Source organism: Gopherus evgoodei, chromosome 10 (assembly GCF_007399415.2).
Source record: "Gopherus evgoodei ecotype Sinaloan lineage chromosome 10, rGopEvg1_v1.p, whole genome shotgun sequence".
Taxonomy (NCBI): Eukaryota; Metazoa; Chordata; order Testudines; family Testudinidae; genus Gopherus; species Gopherus evgoodei.
Window position 1 is genome coordinate 37,000,838 of NC_044331.1, and position 18,180 is coordinate 37,019,017.

At 42.9% G+C, this 18,180-nt stretch overlaps 1 protein-coding gene across 8 annotated transcripts in view; it reads right to left on the reverse strand.

Annotated features, from left to right (window-relative positions):
* Positions 1 to 18,180, reverse strand: part of PEAK1 (pseudopodium enriched atypical kinase 1) — a 260,847-nt gene that overhangs the window by 57,192 nt on the left and 185,475 nt on the right. For 7 of the 8 annotated variants that reach the window (XM_030577459.1, XM_030577455.1, XM_030577457.1 and 4 more), the window contains one exon: positions 474 to 3,749. In XM_030577459.1, the coding sequence (XP_030433319.1) occupies positions 474 to 3,637 (3,164 nt within the window). In that variant the 5' untranslated portion in view covers positions 3,638 to 3,749. Of the gene's footprint in view, positions 1 to 473; positions 3,750 to 6,699; positions 6,761 to 18,180 lie in introns of all 8 variants that reach the window. The other variant, XM_030577452.1, reaches the window with a different exon arrangement.

Consider the following 18,180-nt stretch of genomic DNA (forward strand, 5'->3'; position numbering starts at 1 on the left):
AATACACGCTAATACAACTTGTGCAATGACATGGACTATCAATATGGGGTGTTACAGCTGGAGACGTGTTTTTTAACTCTGGAGGGGCACATGACAGAGAGATAGATAGTTAGTACACTTTCTACTTCTCCACTAAATATTTACCCTCCACTTCTACACCAGAGTTCTTTAGTCTTCTATAGCATAGAAATATCACATTAATCTAAAAATTCAGGGCCATGTGTGTTTGATTCAGTAGAACAAGATCAACCTATCGAAGACAGTTCAAAATACTGGATGCTGTTCATACGAAGAAAGGCACTAATGAAAACAACTATCCAGTAAAATGCTAAGACTGTAAAAACATTACACATGCACATATAAAGTTCTATGTAAAGCCCTTAAATTACTTTCCATTTCTGAAAAATATACAGCACATTCTACAACACTGAATGAGTGAGTTAAAAAGACATATGCTATTAGCAGCAGTTTACCTGAGGATCTTCTTGGGAATCTGAGATGGTGAAGAATAACTCTTAATTTTCTGTTCAGAATCCTCTGTCAACATCTCTTCCATTTCTGCTTTGTCCTCTGTCACTGTATCTTCATTTGGAAACTCCACTCCAGTCTTGTTCTGGTCGGTATTTGGTTCAGCCTGTGCTGGTTCACATCTATACATGAAAACAATGGATGGCTTCTCACTGGAGTCTGTTTTTGACTCACTGAACCAATGGTGGCGTTGAACTGGAGGAGGGGGCAGCATATGTATAACAGTTCCATCAAGACCCACTAGTTTCCCTTTCTCTCTTTCCTTCTCTTTGTCTTCCTCATCATCAGTCTTTCTGCGGCGGAAGAAGCTCTTAAAGGATATCCAGCGCTTGGGTTTTGCATCAGCAGCTCGTCTACTTTCTGAATGCAGTATTGACTCTGCCTCTGTTGATCTAATGGGACTGGTTGGTTTGCTCCAGTTGCTGAAATGTCTTTGCAACAAATTACTTGCATGATAAGGTGAAGAAGTGGAACGTGGAGGGGGAAATGGAGGTGCTTGCTCTCTTTTGGGACTTGTGGTATTATGGGTGCCTGTTACTGGCTTTGACGAATGGGTGGTAAGTGGCTTTGAAAGTGTATCCTTCTGCATTTTAGTGGTAGTGCTTTCTGTGGCACTGGATACTTCAGTATCATTGATGGGTTGTGCGGTAAGGAGAGATTTGGGTCGTACCAGGTTGCTTTTAGTGGTATCTGCATCAGGTGGTAGGGAATATAATTCTTCCACACTGCAAGATTTGGGTCCTGATTGAGGTGTTTCTGGAGGAGACTGTGGGGGCTGGATAGAAGCCACAATCTGAGAAAGCACCGTGTTTGCATTTTCCCTATTGCTGCTGCCACCAGAAGTCTCCTGTGCTCCTTCCATTTTGGCTGCAGGCTCTTGACTTGTCTTCTGAACTCTAGTTGGGGAGCTGTGGTCAAAACTACGACTTCTTTGTGGTGGTGTCTGAACTTTGCTGAGACAGCTATTGTACTCTTGAATTTTCTGAGCCACAGAACCCAATTTACACTCTGTGCTATTAGTTACCCCCTTGGGTTGGGTAAATTCAGTGGATTTGCTGGGTATATTTTCAGAGATTTTGCTTTCTGTTTCTATTTCTTCATATGTGTGGCTTATTACACTTGTAGTTTTATCTTTGATGGATAGCTCTCCACTGGTCCCTAGAAAACTTTTATAGATGGCTAAATTATCGTACGCATTTGGATTGATTACAATAGGAACTTTGATAGCATTCTTTGAACTCTTAGCATATGTAGGTTCATCATGAATGATAATTGGGAAAGGTGGCATGCCGGCATTGTTGTAACTATTAAATTTTATCTCAGACAAATTGGGTGACTTCACTGGGATGGTTTTTGAAGAAATATTTGTGGCTGTAGGTGAAGTAGGAGCAGATTTGTGGCTGCTTTTCCTTGGAGGGACAGAAGGTCCTGAACTATTAGCGATTAATTCCACCTTAGGTATCTTCTGTCGTGGGCTAGTACTAGAGGTCCATACTTCTTGGTATCTAACTGCACTGGATTTTTTTAGATTGGCATTTACTTGCCCAGATGATGCAGTAGTAGATATAAGCGATGCACCTGGAGTTCCTGGTGAATTTGGGTTAGATGGCGTATTTTTGGTTTCTGAGCTTTCAGTCTGACCATCCACACACTCATTGGTCATGGCTGCTGACACATCTACTATAGTATAAGGCTTGCAAACTGGTTGTTCCATATTTACAACTCTATAAGGTTTGGTTTGATCTTCCATTGGTACCAAGTTTATAGTTACTGCTTGCCCAGTAACATCTGCAGCACTTTTGCTTTCTTGATTATCACTTTGTACTGCAATCTTGCCATCCTTCTCTTCCAATCTAAGTGCAAGAACTGCCTTGTGAGTCTCTAGAATGTTTGCAGTGTTTCTGGAAGTTTTTGACATGTCTTTCACTTGCTGCTTATCACAAAGACTCTCATAATCTGGTTCAATCAACTTGATCTCCTTAGGGGTACTGGGAGATAACCTTCCATTGCAGAGTTTTTGAGCTGAGCTGCTGATTGTTCCAGACCGAGACTCTTCAGTTAAAGAAGAATCAGGAGATGTGGAATCAGATGATACCATACTCTGCATGCTTTCCTGCCCATAGAGGATCACAGTTTCTTCTCCATAACCATTTAAAATTTCATCATAGCTATCATCATAGTCTACAGCACAGATCCTCTGGAGAGACTTGTTCCTTAAAGGCACAGTGTTCCATTTTTTGTCAACACAAAACCGGACAGGAGACAGGGTGTTAGCTCTAAAGTTAGCAAAGCGAGGTTGGCCCCGCATGCGAATTTCCATTGCTAGCAGCTCTTCATCACTTTCATCCCAACTCTCATGCTCTTCCTGCATGCTGCCAAAAAACATATCGTCCTCACTCTCATCTCCACTGGAGAATTCTGGGTAACAGAAACGCCCACCTTCATTACTTATCACTTCAGTGCTTCCACTCAGAATAACATGCTTACTATGTGAATCCTTCATTCCACCCATCATGCAGCTTGGAGGGATCTGTCTTTCTAATGATCTTTTATAGCAATTATTTATTCTTCCCAAAAACGTTTCCCTTGAGTTCATTTCATTTCCTGTTAGCTGAGGTGTGGTATCCAAACCTGCAATTTCCTTCAACACTTCTGTCAGTCCATTATTATTATTGTTTGGTATCTTACCCGCACTATCATTGTTGCCATAAGGCCTATGAACATGGCTATAACCTTCAACTTCATCTTCATTATTATTGTTCAGTGGCTTTTTGTTTAAAACAGTCTTGTTTCGGTTCCACCCTATAATTACTGGCTTGTTCTCACAATGATCAGGTGTGCTGATCTCACCACTGACACTCTGCCCATCTACCACCATCATGGTGGGTTTCACAGCTATAGTGGGTTTCTTTGCTACAGGGGGTCGGAAATTTCCTGTACTTCTACCACGGTGGTTGTTGCTGTGGTTTGCATTGGTTTTCAGATTGCCATGTGAGAGGGAAGTCTTTTCAGAGGCTGGGGGCAGTTGGTGCAAGCTTTTGGGTTTGAAGCAGTTTTTACATTCACCAGGTTTCCAGACGTGTTCAGTAAAGGTGTTGCAAGCAGACATTTTCCCAGAGCTTTGCACCTGATGCTCCACTGTTCAGTGCATGGTAAGAACTTCATCCATTCGTTTTCACTCTGCTCATTTATCTTGGCTACGCTTTCAAATAGTGATCTTTCTAAAAAATAAAAGAAAACAAAAGATAAGAATGGGGAAAAACAACAACATTCAGTGACAAGTGAATGACTGTGTTTATACTCATATTCTGACTGTTTCTCCTTTTACAAACACTTACTCCTGGGGGAATAATGTGCTGCTGCGCAAAGCAGAATTTACACAGAATTAATGTTCTGCACAGAATTTCATTTGTTCCTGCAGAATTGGTGCTGCACAGCTGCTGGTTGCCACTAGGGGCAACTGGTCCTGGCAGAGCCTGGCTCCCCAGCTTGCAAATAGAGGACATTGTTGGAGGGATATGGAGGGTGAACTGGAGGTTTCCTGGAAACTGTGGTTCCCTGCTTACCCTGAAGGAAGGAGGTGGCATTTTGGCCTCACAGCGAGCAGATTGCCCAGCCCAGCAGAGATGGAGGCCCTGTGCAGGGTCAGCCCTGCACCGCCCAATACTGAAATCACCACAGGAAACTCCATACAAGCCCGATCTGACCAGCATCAGGCTGTTTCTCCCTATGGATCCCCAGGCTCTGGGAGGAGAGACTGCAGGTGTCTGGGATGGGGGGTGCCCCGTGGCTGTGCTCTGGGGGTTTGTGTGGAGATGCCTGGCCTGGCGGCTGGGCTCTGGAGAAGAGGGGGTACAGGTGTCTGGGCTAGGGGGTGCCCCATGCAGCCCCCTCTACTACCCCCCCCCAAATACTCTTTCCTAGTACACACAGACTGCCTCCAGCACTCCCCAGCTGTACCCCCCTCCCAACTCCCCATCCCCCTGACATTGTCCTCTATTTGGGAGCCTCTATATGGTAATCCTATGGGGGCAGGACAAAACCCCAAGAATTAACAAAAGACCGGAGTGGCAGAGTTTTTCCCCAAGATGTGCTCAGCTGGCATGTGACACACCCAGACTGAGGTGCCCAACAAAAACAGAACAGAAAAACAGAAACTGGGTTGTCATACAGGTTCCTTTAACGTTCTGCTCCTGGGGGAATCTATTTTGTCATCTGGACTGTTACATTTTTTCTGACAAGTATTTTGAAATAAATTACCAAAATAATTGAAACTGGCATGATTAGACTGTAGTATTTTCACAAATAAAATATACAGAATTTTAAAATATTGTGCACAGAATTTTTGTGTAGCACAGAATTCTCCCAGGAGTAAACACTCTTAGCAATGATTTAAAAGAACCAAGTAGTCTTTATCTGACAATTTATGGCTCTTTATTGACTTCTCTAAAACCAAATATCTGAAATATGAAACAATTACACATAGATAGGCCCCTACCAAATTCACAGCCATGAAAAATGCATCACAGACTGTGAAATCTGGTCTTTTGTGTGCTTTTATCTTATACCACACAGATTTCACAGAGGAGACCAGCATTTCTCATATTGGGGGTCCTGATCCAAAAACGAGATGCGGGGGGGGTGTCACAAAGTTATTTTAGGGGGGTTGCATTATTGCCATCCTTACTTCTGCACTGCCTTCAGAGCTGGGTGGCTGGAAAGTGGTGGCTGTTGGCCAGGTGCCCAGTTGTGAAGGCCACACCCTGACTGCAGCAGCGTGGAAGTAAAGGTGGCAATACCACACCATACCATCCTTACTTCTGTGCTGCTGCTGACGGTGGCTCTGCCTTCAGAGCTGGGCTCCTGCCCAGCAGCCAAAACTCTCTAGTGCCCAACTCTAAAGGCAGTGCCACTGCCAGCAGCAGTGCAGAAGTAAAGGTAGCAGTAGCACAATCCCTCCTACGATAACCTTGCAACCCCCTCTCCTAACTCCTTTTTGGATCGGGTCACTTACAATTACAACACAATGAAAATTCAGATTTAAATAGCTGAAATCATGAAATTTATTATTTTAAAAATTCGATGACCATGAAATTGACCAAAATAGAGCATGAATTTGGTAGGGCCCTAGATATAGAACTGGTGGGCCGCAAGACAGTGTTTACATCGACCATCGATAGGCATGGCTGCCCGCATCTCCCAGTGGCAACGGTTCGCCATTCCCGGCCAATGGGAGCTGCGGGAAGTGGCGGCCAGCATGTCCCTGAAAAGTGACAATGATTAGGAATATATAGTGTTAAATCTCTACTAATTTAGTGCTATTGACCTTCAGTTCTGCCTGATAAATTGGAAGCCGAGAAAGATGGGACCTAAAACTAAAAAATAAAGGCATGTCGCCACAGAAATATCCTTCAAAATTTCAGACAGGATAGGGATGGTGAAAGAATATGTTTAGTTTTCTCAAATGTGATTTAAAGCATTTGATTTAGGTTCAAAGGTGAATGTTCTATTGCTTGACTGAGAAAACCTGCCCGAACAATTCAATTTAATTCATAGTTATCTGAAAAAAAGCCTTTCAGTCATGTTTCCATCAAGGTCAAATTATTGCTGGGTAGATACTTTAGCCAAAGAGAAAATGGTTACTCAAAAAAGAGAGCTGGATAAAAGACATTGGTCCATTATATGCAGAAAGTCACACGCTCCAGTTTCTCCATGGCATTACCTTTAGTCAACTTAGAACAGAAACAATAAAACTATCTTAAAACATTTGCATGATGCAAGGCAATACTTCTTTTAGTCACAGGTTTGTTTCATTTATATTCTTCCTACCAAATCCGCAATACAAGTAGAAATTTCCCTCAGCTTACTGGAAAACTATTTGAGAATGAGTTTGATCAGTTCCTGAAATAACTAGCCCCATGTCAAAAACCAAATATGAACCCACTAAATGTGAGCCTTCAGAATATGTAGGATTTGAGTCTTCCATGAATTGATGTCTCACCAGTTTAAAGCCGCCGGGCCAAATTAATCCCAATGTAACTTCAGAGAATCATTTTTAATGTAAAAATACAAGAAACAAGAGGTAATTCTTTCTATTTTGTTAGACCATTTGAATGATCAATATACATTTTTGATCACAGAAATAAATGCAAGCTGTGTAAATAAACCTACCCAGTAAATACAGCTCTCAACCTGATTTAGTGGATGGCATGTTATCAACAGGACTGCTACGCTGTAATTCACCAAAAACACAATTGGCTTTCATCACAATATGGTATACAATAGAAGCTATTAATAAAATCAGGCATTTATATAAATGTCAATTTTCTCAAGTACAGTATAGCAAGGTGCCTTATTTTTCACGCGATGATATAGGAGAGCTACATAAGAACCCCTGTTCAAACACCAGATGGGGCTGCAGTCTAGCACTAGACAGTTTCATCAAGCACATTCATGGTAAGTTCTCATATTTCATACATTGACTAATGATATAGAGAGACAAAGCTTTTTCCCTTGAAGACAGTCCCCCAAACATTTCTCTACATGATCTAACAGATATTAGCTTTGCCAGACACTGATCTATTCAAATGTTAAGCCTTTGGTTTTTATAGCACTGGGGGATTTTTCCTTCTTTGTTGAACTCTTTGAAACAACTATGCTAGCCCAACCCCAAACAACCTCATCATATACTCTTATTATAAAAGTTACATTCAAGAAATGAGTCTCTCTTAAATATTTCAAGAAAGAAAGGAAGTGCTAGAATCTCTCAGTCTCGTGATCTCCCTGCTTTCATGTATCCACTATGTAAAAGTGGGGGAAAAAAAGATGCTGTTCTGAGTCCAAACAAAATGTTTTCTTAGTTAATACATTTCTATTCCATAAAATCTCTGAGCAAATAATTAAAACAAAAGAGTAAGTGTGAATGTAGTTTTTAAGGTTTAGCTGGTTTATACTACCCTCTCTGAGAGACAGACAGGACACACTTGCTTTGAAATTCTATCACAAAAAGGACAGTTTTATGGATCAGTCCCCTTTAGTTCAAACATTTTCTGCTAAAAAGATTGTGGAAAAAATGATGAAGACTAGCATATTTCATAACTTTGGATTATTACAAGGTTTTAATGTTCGATTACTGATTTTATTTACTCCCTCTTGTCCACAGACGCTGAAACTGATCAACTTTTTTCCTCCTCCAAATTAGAGTTACATACTGAAAAATGAATCTGAATGTTAGATGTAAGAAATTGGCAGAAGCCAGGGAACTTCATATTCACAAAGCACTGCTCAAGTTAAAATATTAAAATGATATAGTCAAACTGTACATAAACTTATGCTTGCATATCCCAAAGGCACCAGTATAGAAATCAAGCTCACATTAGGCATATACTAGCCATTAACGTTAGCCATTAATAATTTAGAACATTAACACTTAATATAAATGGTTTACACACAACCTCATGACATGACATAGTTTTCTGATATAGCCTATGAAATGGGCAAGAGTCATTCAGTTAATAGTTCATAAACTACAGATTGGTTTCCAGACAGTCACGGATTGGTTTTAGACAGTCACAGGATGTTCAATTTCTGAGCACTCCGCGTAACATCCTCTGAAATCATCTGCAGCTGTGAGAAGGGAACTCTGCACCTTCAAACCATAGAAAATTGTGTTGTTTGCGGGCTGGAAAAAGTAAAGGAATTCAAATATCTATCACTTTCTTATTTTAATACCAAAGGCACTTTGCAATATTAAGAGCTAAATTTATAGCAAACCTGAAGTTTAAAAATCAGTGTTTGAACTCTATAAAGATAGAAAAAAGTCTATTCCTTTCTTCACTGGTATATAACTCAAAAATGTTTTGACATATTTTGCTGAACGTCCTTGTCCCCCTTCCTAACCCCTTAAAATGACAATGGCTGAACTCTTTCAACTTTAACTATAGGTTTGCTACTGTGCTGTCCTCACATTCTGAATGTTGTTCTGGTACCTGTTACCAGCAAGAGCTATCATTTGATAGTGTGCAGCAGAGTCCACTGAAGCTAATGGAAACACATATACAAAGTACATCATGTTAAAAAAAGGAATAATTTAAAATTTCACTTGATTGAGATAATCTAACATCAATCGCTTTTGAATCCATTTTGCTCTACTATTCAAGAGAAAGGTGCTCAGGAAACTGACACACCCCTGCCCTGATAATATTATTCTTCTTCAGATATCAAAAGAACATATTCGGTCTCTCCCTCTATAGTTTACATGCCACCACTCAACAAGCTACCTAGCCATTGAAGCAAATGAGAAAAATTCTGCGGAAATTCCTGTCCCTAAGGGATCACTATAATGAATGATAAGAGGGCTAATTAAAACCTGAACAGACATTCACTATAATCAGAAATTGGGCTTCTCAAGTAAAAGATAATACTTAAAGCTAATATGTTATTCATCCATAGACCTCAAAGCATTTAAGAAATGTGAGCAAGCATTACCATCCACATTTTACACATGGGGAAACTAAGGCTCAGTGAAATTAAATAACTTAAAATTCACACAGCAAGTCAATGGAAGAGCCCGGAATAGAATCCATGTCTCACCTCATAATTTAGTGCTCTAGCCACTGGATCATACTTCCTCGTTCACCAGATGGATGAACCAGTAAAACAACAGTTTGACAACACTATAGACCAAATTCAATCCTCTGCAAGGGTGTACTGCTTTACTGAGTTCAACAGATATGCAACTGTTTACCTCTGGGCTGAATTTGGCCCACTATGCTGAAATCAAGCTCACGAAAAAATGTAACAAAACTATTCCACTTATCAGTGCAGTATGGTGCAAGATGACAGATTCAAGGCCTTTGTATAAAGATGAAGAGATGATCTGTTGAGACATCTTGATGTCAGGTGCTTGAACCTTTCATTGAAATGCAGAGGTATTTTTATGGCTCTTATTTATTGACCTCTTCTCAATTGCGTGCCTAAAGATAGTAATACATGCATTTCAGGCATTTTTCTTCTCTTTCCACAATGTATTTCAGGCATTTTTCCTTTGTTCTAAATAATTTCAGGTTGGCAGTGCTCCCTTAGATGAATGCTGGCTGAATCACAATGATGGCTTCCTCCACTAAAACTTTATACCAACATAATTCAGTTAAAAAGAACATAATTGGTGTGCACCATTCCCTACAATTTCAACATTTAAAAATGAATAGTTTTAGTAAGTAGCAGATGGTGACATGTACTAATTAATCAGGCCTGCTCACTGAATATGTTAAAATGAATGCACCTATTAGACATGTGTTTTCAATGCTCTACGCTACAAAAAAATTCTCTTAAATGAGTGTCTGTTACATTTAGTGGCAATATGGACAAGTATGTGTTTCAATCATTTGCCATTGCAATACCATCACTTTTGATTATTAGGTACTTCATATCAAAGTACAGTTTTATTTTTGTGTTTCCTCTTTTGGGGACAGGATGTTTACCTTCAGCATACCCATTTGTGGGGAGAATTTCACCATTCTTAGTTTTCAGACAGAGCTGCAGCCACCAAGATTCTCTCCTGACAGTTATTTAACTAGTAATCAACACAAGCCTCCGCAGTAATCAACATATTGTTCTCTCACCACCCTCCAACCATCAGAGAACTCTGCCTTTGCAGCACTTGCAGCCCATGGAAATGTGCAATAGGAATCCAACTTAGGCCATGGCTACACTAGAGAGTTGCAGCGCTGGTGAGGGGGTTACAGCGCTGCAACTTAGGATGTGGCCACACTTGCAAAGCACGGCCAATGCTGCAACTCCCTGGTTGCAGCGCTGGCTGTACACCCGGTCGAGCCTCGGGTGTAGCAATTCCAGCGCTGGTGATCCAGCGCTGGTCAGCAAGTGTGGACCCCACCAGCGCTTTTATTGACCTCCGGGGTATAAGGAGGTATCCCAGCATACCTTTTAAGCCTCTCTGGTAATCCTGCACACTCCACTGCCCTGGGCTCAGCTGACCCCACCTTTAAATGCCCTGGGAATTTTAAAACCCCCCTTCCTGTTTGCTCAGCCAGGTGTGGAGTGCAATCAATCAATCAATCAGCGACCATGCCTCCACGCCCCAGACGAGCCCCAGCATGGAACAGTTCCGAGCTGCAGGACCTCATCAGTGTTTGGGGTGAGGAAGCTGTGCAAGCACAGCTGCGCTCCAGCCGGAGAAATTATGATACCTATGGGCAGATATCACAGTCCTTGCTGATAAGGGGCCATGAACGGGACACGTTGCAGTGCAGGGTAAAAATTAAGGAGCTGCGCAGTGCTTACTGCAAAGCCCGTGAGGGAAATCACCGCTCAGGAGCTGCCCCCACAACCTGCTGTTTTTACAAGGAGCTGGATGCCATACTTGGGTGTGCCCCCACTGCCAATCCTAGGAGCACAATGGAGAGTTCAGAGCAGGGAGAAGTGGGGGAGGGTGTAGAGGAAGCCGAGAGTGAGGCTACTAGGGTGGAGGGAGACACCCCAGAGTCCCAGGAGGCATGCAGCCAGGAGCTCTTCTCAAGCCAGGAGGAGGCTAGCCAGTCGCAGCAGCTGGAAGTTGCTGGTGAAGAAGAAGCAGAGGAGCGTGCTCGGGGTAAGCAGATTTTATGTTTTGGGAGAGGACGGTTTGGGTTATGGCTGCCTGCATGCATGCCTAAACGTGGAATAGCCCATTGATTTGCTCTATCACGTCTCTGTAATTGGCCTCGGTAATCTCTTGAAAAGTTGCAGCCAGAGCGTGGGCAATGTGCTTTCGCAAGTTTATAGGGAGAGCCACCGTGGTCCTTGTCCCAGTCAGGCTAACTCGTCCGATCCACTGTGCAGCGAGGGGTGGGGGGACCATGGCTGCACACAGGCAAGCTGCATAGGGACCAGGGCGGAATCCACATTGCTGTAGAAGACCCTCCCTCTCTTCCCAGGTAAAACGCAGCAGTGATATATCTGGCAGTAGGAAACCCTGTTGAGAATTTAGGGATACTTCAGTGCAGGGCGCCAGGTTCGCGGTCTCCCCACCCCCCTTGCAGCAGGTAGCCAGCCCCGCGGTGCGTTCTGGTCTCCTCCCCCCCCCTTCCAGCAGGTAGCCAGCCCCACGGTGCGTTCCGGTCTCCCCGCCCCCTTCCAGCAGGTAGCTAGCCCCGCGGTGCGTTCCTGTCTCCCCACCCCCTTCCAGCAGGTAGCCAGCACCGCGGTGCGTTCCAGTCTCCCCACCCTCTTCCAGCAGGTAGCCAGCCCCGCGGTGCATTCCGGTCTCCCCCCCCTTCCAGCAGGTAGCCAGCCCCACGGTGCGTTCCGGTCTCCCCCTCCCCTTCCAGCAGGTAGCCATCCCCGCGGTGCGTTCTGGTCTCCCCACCCCCTTCCAGCAGGTAGCCAGCACCGCGGTGCATTCCTCCCCCCCCCAGCAGGCCAGCAGTTCCGCAGACCGGCCCTCCCCCCCCCCCGCCAGCAGCTCGCCAGCTTCATGTTCCCTACTGTCCCCTGTGCAGGCCACCAGCTACCTCCTCTACCCAGTGCAAATAAACCCCAGTGAGCCATCAGTCAGTTCCCCCTCCCAGGTGAAGTCGGGGCAGAAACACTCATCCCATTGCTCGCCATGCCTTCGCTTCCCTGGCCTCTCTGTGTTATGTTAGGTATGTGGGAATGATGCTACAAAAAGTCTACAAACTCCTTCACTGTGTGATAATAAACAATGTAGTCTCTGTGTATTACATGTTTCTATCTATGTTTTTTTTTTAGTGACCTTGACTAATGCAGCCGGATCACCGGCCTCACGTCACTTGCAGAACTTGAGAAAAAATCCACGAAAATCAAAAGAAGAATTGATCAAAGCAGTTATGAATCACTACAACAGAGAAAGTAGGAAGACGCAGGAATGGAGAGAGAAAATGTATGAGTGGAGGCAAACACAAAGCAGGAGAAAGGAATTGGCTACCAAAGAAACCTCAAAGCACATGATAAGCCTCCTTGCTCGCCAAACTGACTCTTTCGAGTCTCTCGTAGCCATGCAGGCAGATCTGTACCGTGGTAACCCACAACCCTCCCAAAGCTCTTTTTCTTGTTCCCCAGTATTTGCACAAAACACCTTTCTCCAGCAGCCAGTTTCTTATTACCCCCAGCTGCCCGCAACACCTGTACGATCACCTACCAGCCCTGATAACTACAATCCTTACCCTGTGCACTCCACCCCCATTACTCTGCAGCATAGTAATCCTGAAGTGCAACAGACATTGAACAGCAATCCAAACAGGACATATTCAAACCTCTGAATGTACAGTCCACCACTCTAAACCCCCTGGCCTTTTATGTACTGTACTTTGAATAAAGGATTTTATGGCTTTTACAATACTTTTTGTTATTGCAGAAAGTGGTAAATACTGTACCCCAAGGTAGAAAGGAGCACAGCAAAGGCACCAAACATTACTGTTGGCTCTCAGCATCAAATTGCTCCCTTAAGGCATCCCTAATCCTTGAAGCCCTTTCCTGGGCCTCTCTAGTAGCCCTGCTCTCTAGCTGTGCAAATTCATCCTCTAGGCGTCGAACCTCAGAGGTCCATTCCTCACTGAATCTTTCACCCTTCCCTTCACAAATATTATGGAGGGTACAGCACGCGGATATAACAGCGGAGATGCTGCTTTCCCTCAAATCTAGCTTCCCATAAAGGCACCTCCAGCGGGCTTTCAAACGGCCAAAAGCACACTCCACAGTCATTCTGCACCGGCTCAGCCTGTAGTTGAACCGGTCCTTGCTCCTGTCAAGCTTCCCTGTATATGGTTTCATGAGCCAAGGCATTAAGGGGTAAGCGGGGTCTCCAAGGATCAGAGTGGGCATTTCGACGTCCCCTACTGTGATCTTGCGGTCTGGGAAAAAAGTCCCGGCCCTCAGCTTCCTGAACAGGGCACTGTTCCGAAAGATGCGTGCATCATGCACCTTTCCAGGCCATCCTGAGTAAATGTCAGTGAAACGCCCACAGTGATCCACAAGCGCTTGCAGAACCACGGAGAAATATCCCTTGCGATTAACGTACTCTGATGCCAGGTGGGGTGGTGACAGAATAGGAATATGCGTCCCATCTATTGCCCCTCCACAGTTAGGGAAACCCATTTGTGCAAAGCCATCCACAATGTCCTACACGTTCCCCAGAGTCACAGTTCTTCTTAGCAGGGTGTGATTAATGGCTGTGCAAACTTGCATCAGCACCATTCCAATGGTGGACTTTCCCACTCCAAATTGGTTCGCCACCGATCGGTAGCTGTCTGGAGTTGCCAGCTTCCAGACTGCAATAGCCACCCGCTTCTCCACTGGCAGGGCAGCTCTCAATCTCGTGTCCCTGCGCCGCAGGGTAGGGGCGAGCTCAGCACACAGTCCCATGAAAGTGGCTTTTCTCATCCGAAAGTTCTGCAGCCACTGCTCGTCATCCCAGGCTTGCAGGACGATGTGATCCCACCACTCAGTGCTCGTTTCCCGAGCCCAAAGGCACCATTCCACGGTGCTGAGCACGTCTGTTACTGCCACAAGCAATTGAGTGTCTTGAGCGTCAGGCGTTTCAATATCATCGTCTGACTCCTCACTGTCACTTTGCAGCTGAAGGAATAGCTCCACTGCCATGCGTGATGTGCTGGCAACATTCATCAGCAAGGTCCTCAGCAGCTCAGGCTCCATTTTTAACAGAAATCTCAGAAATCGCGCTGCAGACTCAATGCCGCCAAACTGCTCGGAATGTGTAGCAAAGCACCACGGGGCGTTGGAACAGGAAGCGGAAAGACCCGCACACTTCCTTCCCCTTCCCACAAGCCACAGCGCCAAAATGGGACGAGGTGCTCTGTGGGATAGCTGTCCACAATGCACCACTCCCAACAGCGCTGCAAGTGCTGCAAATGTGGCCACGCTGCAGCGCTGGTAGCTGTCAGTGTGGCCACACTGCAGCGCTGGCCCTACACAGCTGTATGAACACAGCTGTAACTACCAGCGCTGCAGAACTGTAAGTGTAGCCATGGCCTTAGGTTTCCTGGATGGGAGTTCATAACACTACCACAAAACCACTAGGCCTTGCCTGTGCAGTTTTCTTTGTGAGGCACAGATTAGAGTGACCTGGGTGTGCACAGGTCATCATAAAAAGTATAAATTAAAAAAACAAAAACAAAAAACAAAGAAAATTCACACAGAATCTATTTTGATGTCTGACCTTCTCCAGCCCTTTCTTTTAATTTTTAGATTATGATGAATAACTTTGGAAATCCCCCAACTCCATACATACCTTTCTATTATTTGGGGGCATCATCTGAAACTGCTCCATCCTCCACTCAGAGGCATAACTCACTGACTCATATAGGCAGCTGAAATATGAGCAGGTCTAGCATTGATAACTGTGAAACCAAACAGATGTGGCACGTGCCTATTATGGCATGGGGGAGAGAAAGGCCAGTCTAACTCCTCCCTCTCAAATAAACTGCCAAGTTTAGCTCCTTTGTACAACTCCAAAGTGAAGACACTCCAAAGTGAAGCTAATTGCAAAATTTGTTGTGTTTAGAGACTACAGCAGAGGTAATACAATTTTATTGCCAGAGAAGACATGGTCCTAAGTTAAGGTATGCAGAGACACACACACTTTATATATATACACACAGCACCCAGAAGTACAATGTATTGAGCAATCATGCAGGTTTTATCAATGAGGTGTGAAACACGCATAAATATGTATGACGTTAGTAGTGTTACAGCAGAGCTTTGGATATAATAATAAAAGCTTAATATTTATATAGTGTATCCATACATTTTACATCATTTTACAAAGACGGGTAAGCATTATTAAGCACATTTTACAGAGGGGAAAACTGAGGCACAGCCCCTAAATGACTTGCTCAAGGTTACGTGTCAAGTCACTGGCAGAGCCAGAAATCAAACCCAGCTTTCCTCACTCCTAATCTGATGTCATATACACTGGATTACATTGCTTATTTTGTGAGTAATATGCCTGAAATGAATAAGAAACTGAATACTAATGTTATTCATATAAGCTTACAAGCGACCACAATTTTACTCTTAAGATGTACTGTCTGGAAGTAGCTATTGGTATGCACTTACTATAAACATGCTCATATTTTTCTAACCATGTAATTAGACGGTTAATATTTTGGGTGCTTTTTGGTGGGGGATTGGTTTTGGGGTGTGCTTGGGGAGGCCTCTCTCTCTCAAGATAGGTATTTATCAAATGCCCAATCACCATTGTATATAGCAGGGGTAGGCGACCTGAGCATGCGAGCTGATTTTTAGGGGCACTCACACTGCCTGGGTCCTGGCCACTGGTCCAGGGGAGGGGAGGAGCTCTGCATTTTAATTTACTTTTAAAGGAAGCTTCTTAAACATTTTATAAACTTTGTTTACTTTACATAAAACAATAGTTTAGCTATATATTATAGACTTATAGAAAGAGACATTCTAAAAAGGTTTAAATGTATTACTGGCATGCGAAACCTTAACTTAGAGTGAATAAATGAAGACTTGGCCACCAGTTCTGAAAGGTTGCCAATCCCTGGTATATAGGCTGGAACTTTATAGTTATTATGGTTCTTGGCTACCTTTGAGATCTACAAATGGGAAGTACTGTAAGTGATCATTTTGTCTATCAGCCAGAATTCCCCAGTGCTGAGAACTACACAAAAGACAACAAAATGAACGTTTTACAGAACATCAGAGAACCATAAACCTTACATGACTGATGGGAAGGCAATTATTTATAACTGACTAAAGAATTGTAAGACTTGCTTTAGAATCACTCTTCAGACAGTAACCTACTGCCAAAACACAAATTACACAACTGATTAGACCCCTCTGTCCTGTCCATCTCATCATAAGGGAAATAGGGTAACAAGATCTTTAATTAATATACTGTAGGTATAGTTACTTGTAAAGTTTCTCCAAGATGGCATGAAACAATCAGGAAGACAACTGTAAACACTTTTTCTGTTTTTAACTTTCACTGCTACACTAACATTAAAAGTTGAAATACAGAGCTATTCTAAATTAAATTACAATTTCATAATACCAAGTAGATTAAGGAATCTCTTAACTGTGTTTTCCCCATTCTAGATTGCATAAGAAAATGTGCCATAAGAATGATCACACCACTGATTCATCTAGCTCAGATACCTTGCCCCTGGGTCGACAATACACAGTGCTTCAGAGGAAAAGAGAGATACTTCTCCCTCAATTCATCTAAGCCAAATGGACAATTTTGCGTACGGGAAGGGGGAAGAAATGCCTGCAGTGCCTACACAAGTAATTATATTACACTCTGATTAATCAAATTTGGGACACAGGTTTTGAAGCACAATGCAACAGGTAGCTGATTTATCTCAATATTAATTAATTATTCTATGTTCCAGTACAACAAAAAGAAAAGATTCTTTAATGGGAGAAAGCCCACTTAATAGCATATTTTATTTTGGAAGGATATTGTACAACTATCAATATGCCTGAAACACAGAAAAATCTGGAATCGTTCAAACACTGCTGCAGAGTAAATTTTTTAGCATATTTCTTTTTACTTATGCAAAAATTTATTTTCATTATTTATTAAAAAAAGAAAAGATCTTCTCTGGGTGGCCTCGGGTGTTCTGTGGCAGTGCAATCCACTGTCAATAAGATGAACTAAGCTTATAAATAACTTGGTTCATCTTGCTTCCTAAAATGGGGTATGTTCTGTGTGTCCTGCTGGAGAGTGAGTTTATGGTAACCTCATCATTCTTTCTATAATCTATAAGGACAAGAAAAATGTGAAATCATGTGCCCAGATTCAATGCATTTGAGTTTACTCATAATTCCATTTAGAATTAATTGGAGTTGTAGGAGTCAAGCCCCTCATGCGCTGAACTAAGAATATACCAGTAAGACTCTCTTTGGACCAATTCAGTTATCTTTGATTAACATCTATTGGGAACACAATAGTACATTTAGGATTCAATTTTCAGGACCCTACACTCAGCTATGAGAGTACATTGAAAATGACTGGGAAGAATTAACTTTACAATAGGGTGCAACATCTGCAGAATGTGGATATGCACAATAAACTATAATGAAAGACCTGAAAAACACTGACACTACAGTTGCTGTGAAAAAGGCTGGCAAGGTGTTTGTGGTTACACCTCTGATCATGCAGCTTGAAAATGAAAACAGTGAATTTTATTACTGTCCTACTGAATCAATTATTTCATTTCAATGTATTTCAAGTAATTGTCATTTGCTTCCTTAAACTACTACAACCTTTGGCTTTTCCAATTTTCACATGACACTCCATAGCGCTATCCAACATGATGCCACCAAAAATCATCGTGCTCATCTTCTGCTTAAATAAAATCAGCAAAATGCAATGACACACAATATTCAAAATGAAAATGAGGAAAGCAACGAAGGAATATGAAGAACAATTATCCAAGGACATAAAAACAAACAACAAGAAATTCTCTTAAGTATATCAGAAGCAGGAAGCTTGCAAGAGAACAGGTCTGCCGGACTTCTGGACACTGTAGACAAGTCAAACAATTTCTTACATCAGTTTGACCATAGAAGATGTTGGGGTGAAACCTACTCCAGACCCGATCTTTTCAAGTACAGTAACTCCTCACTTTGAGTTTCCCGGTTAAC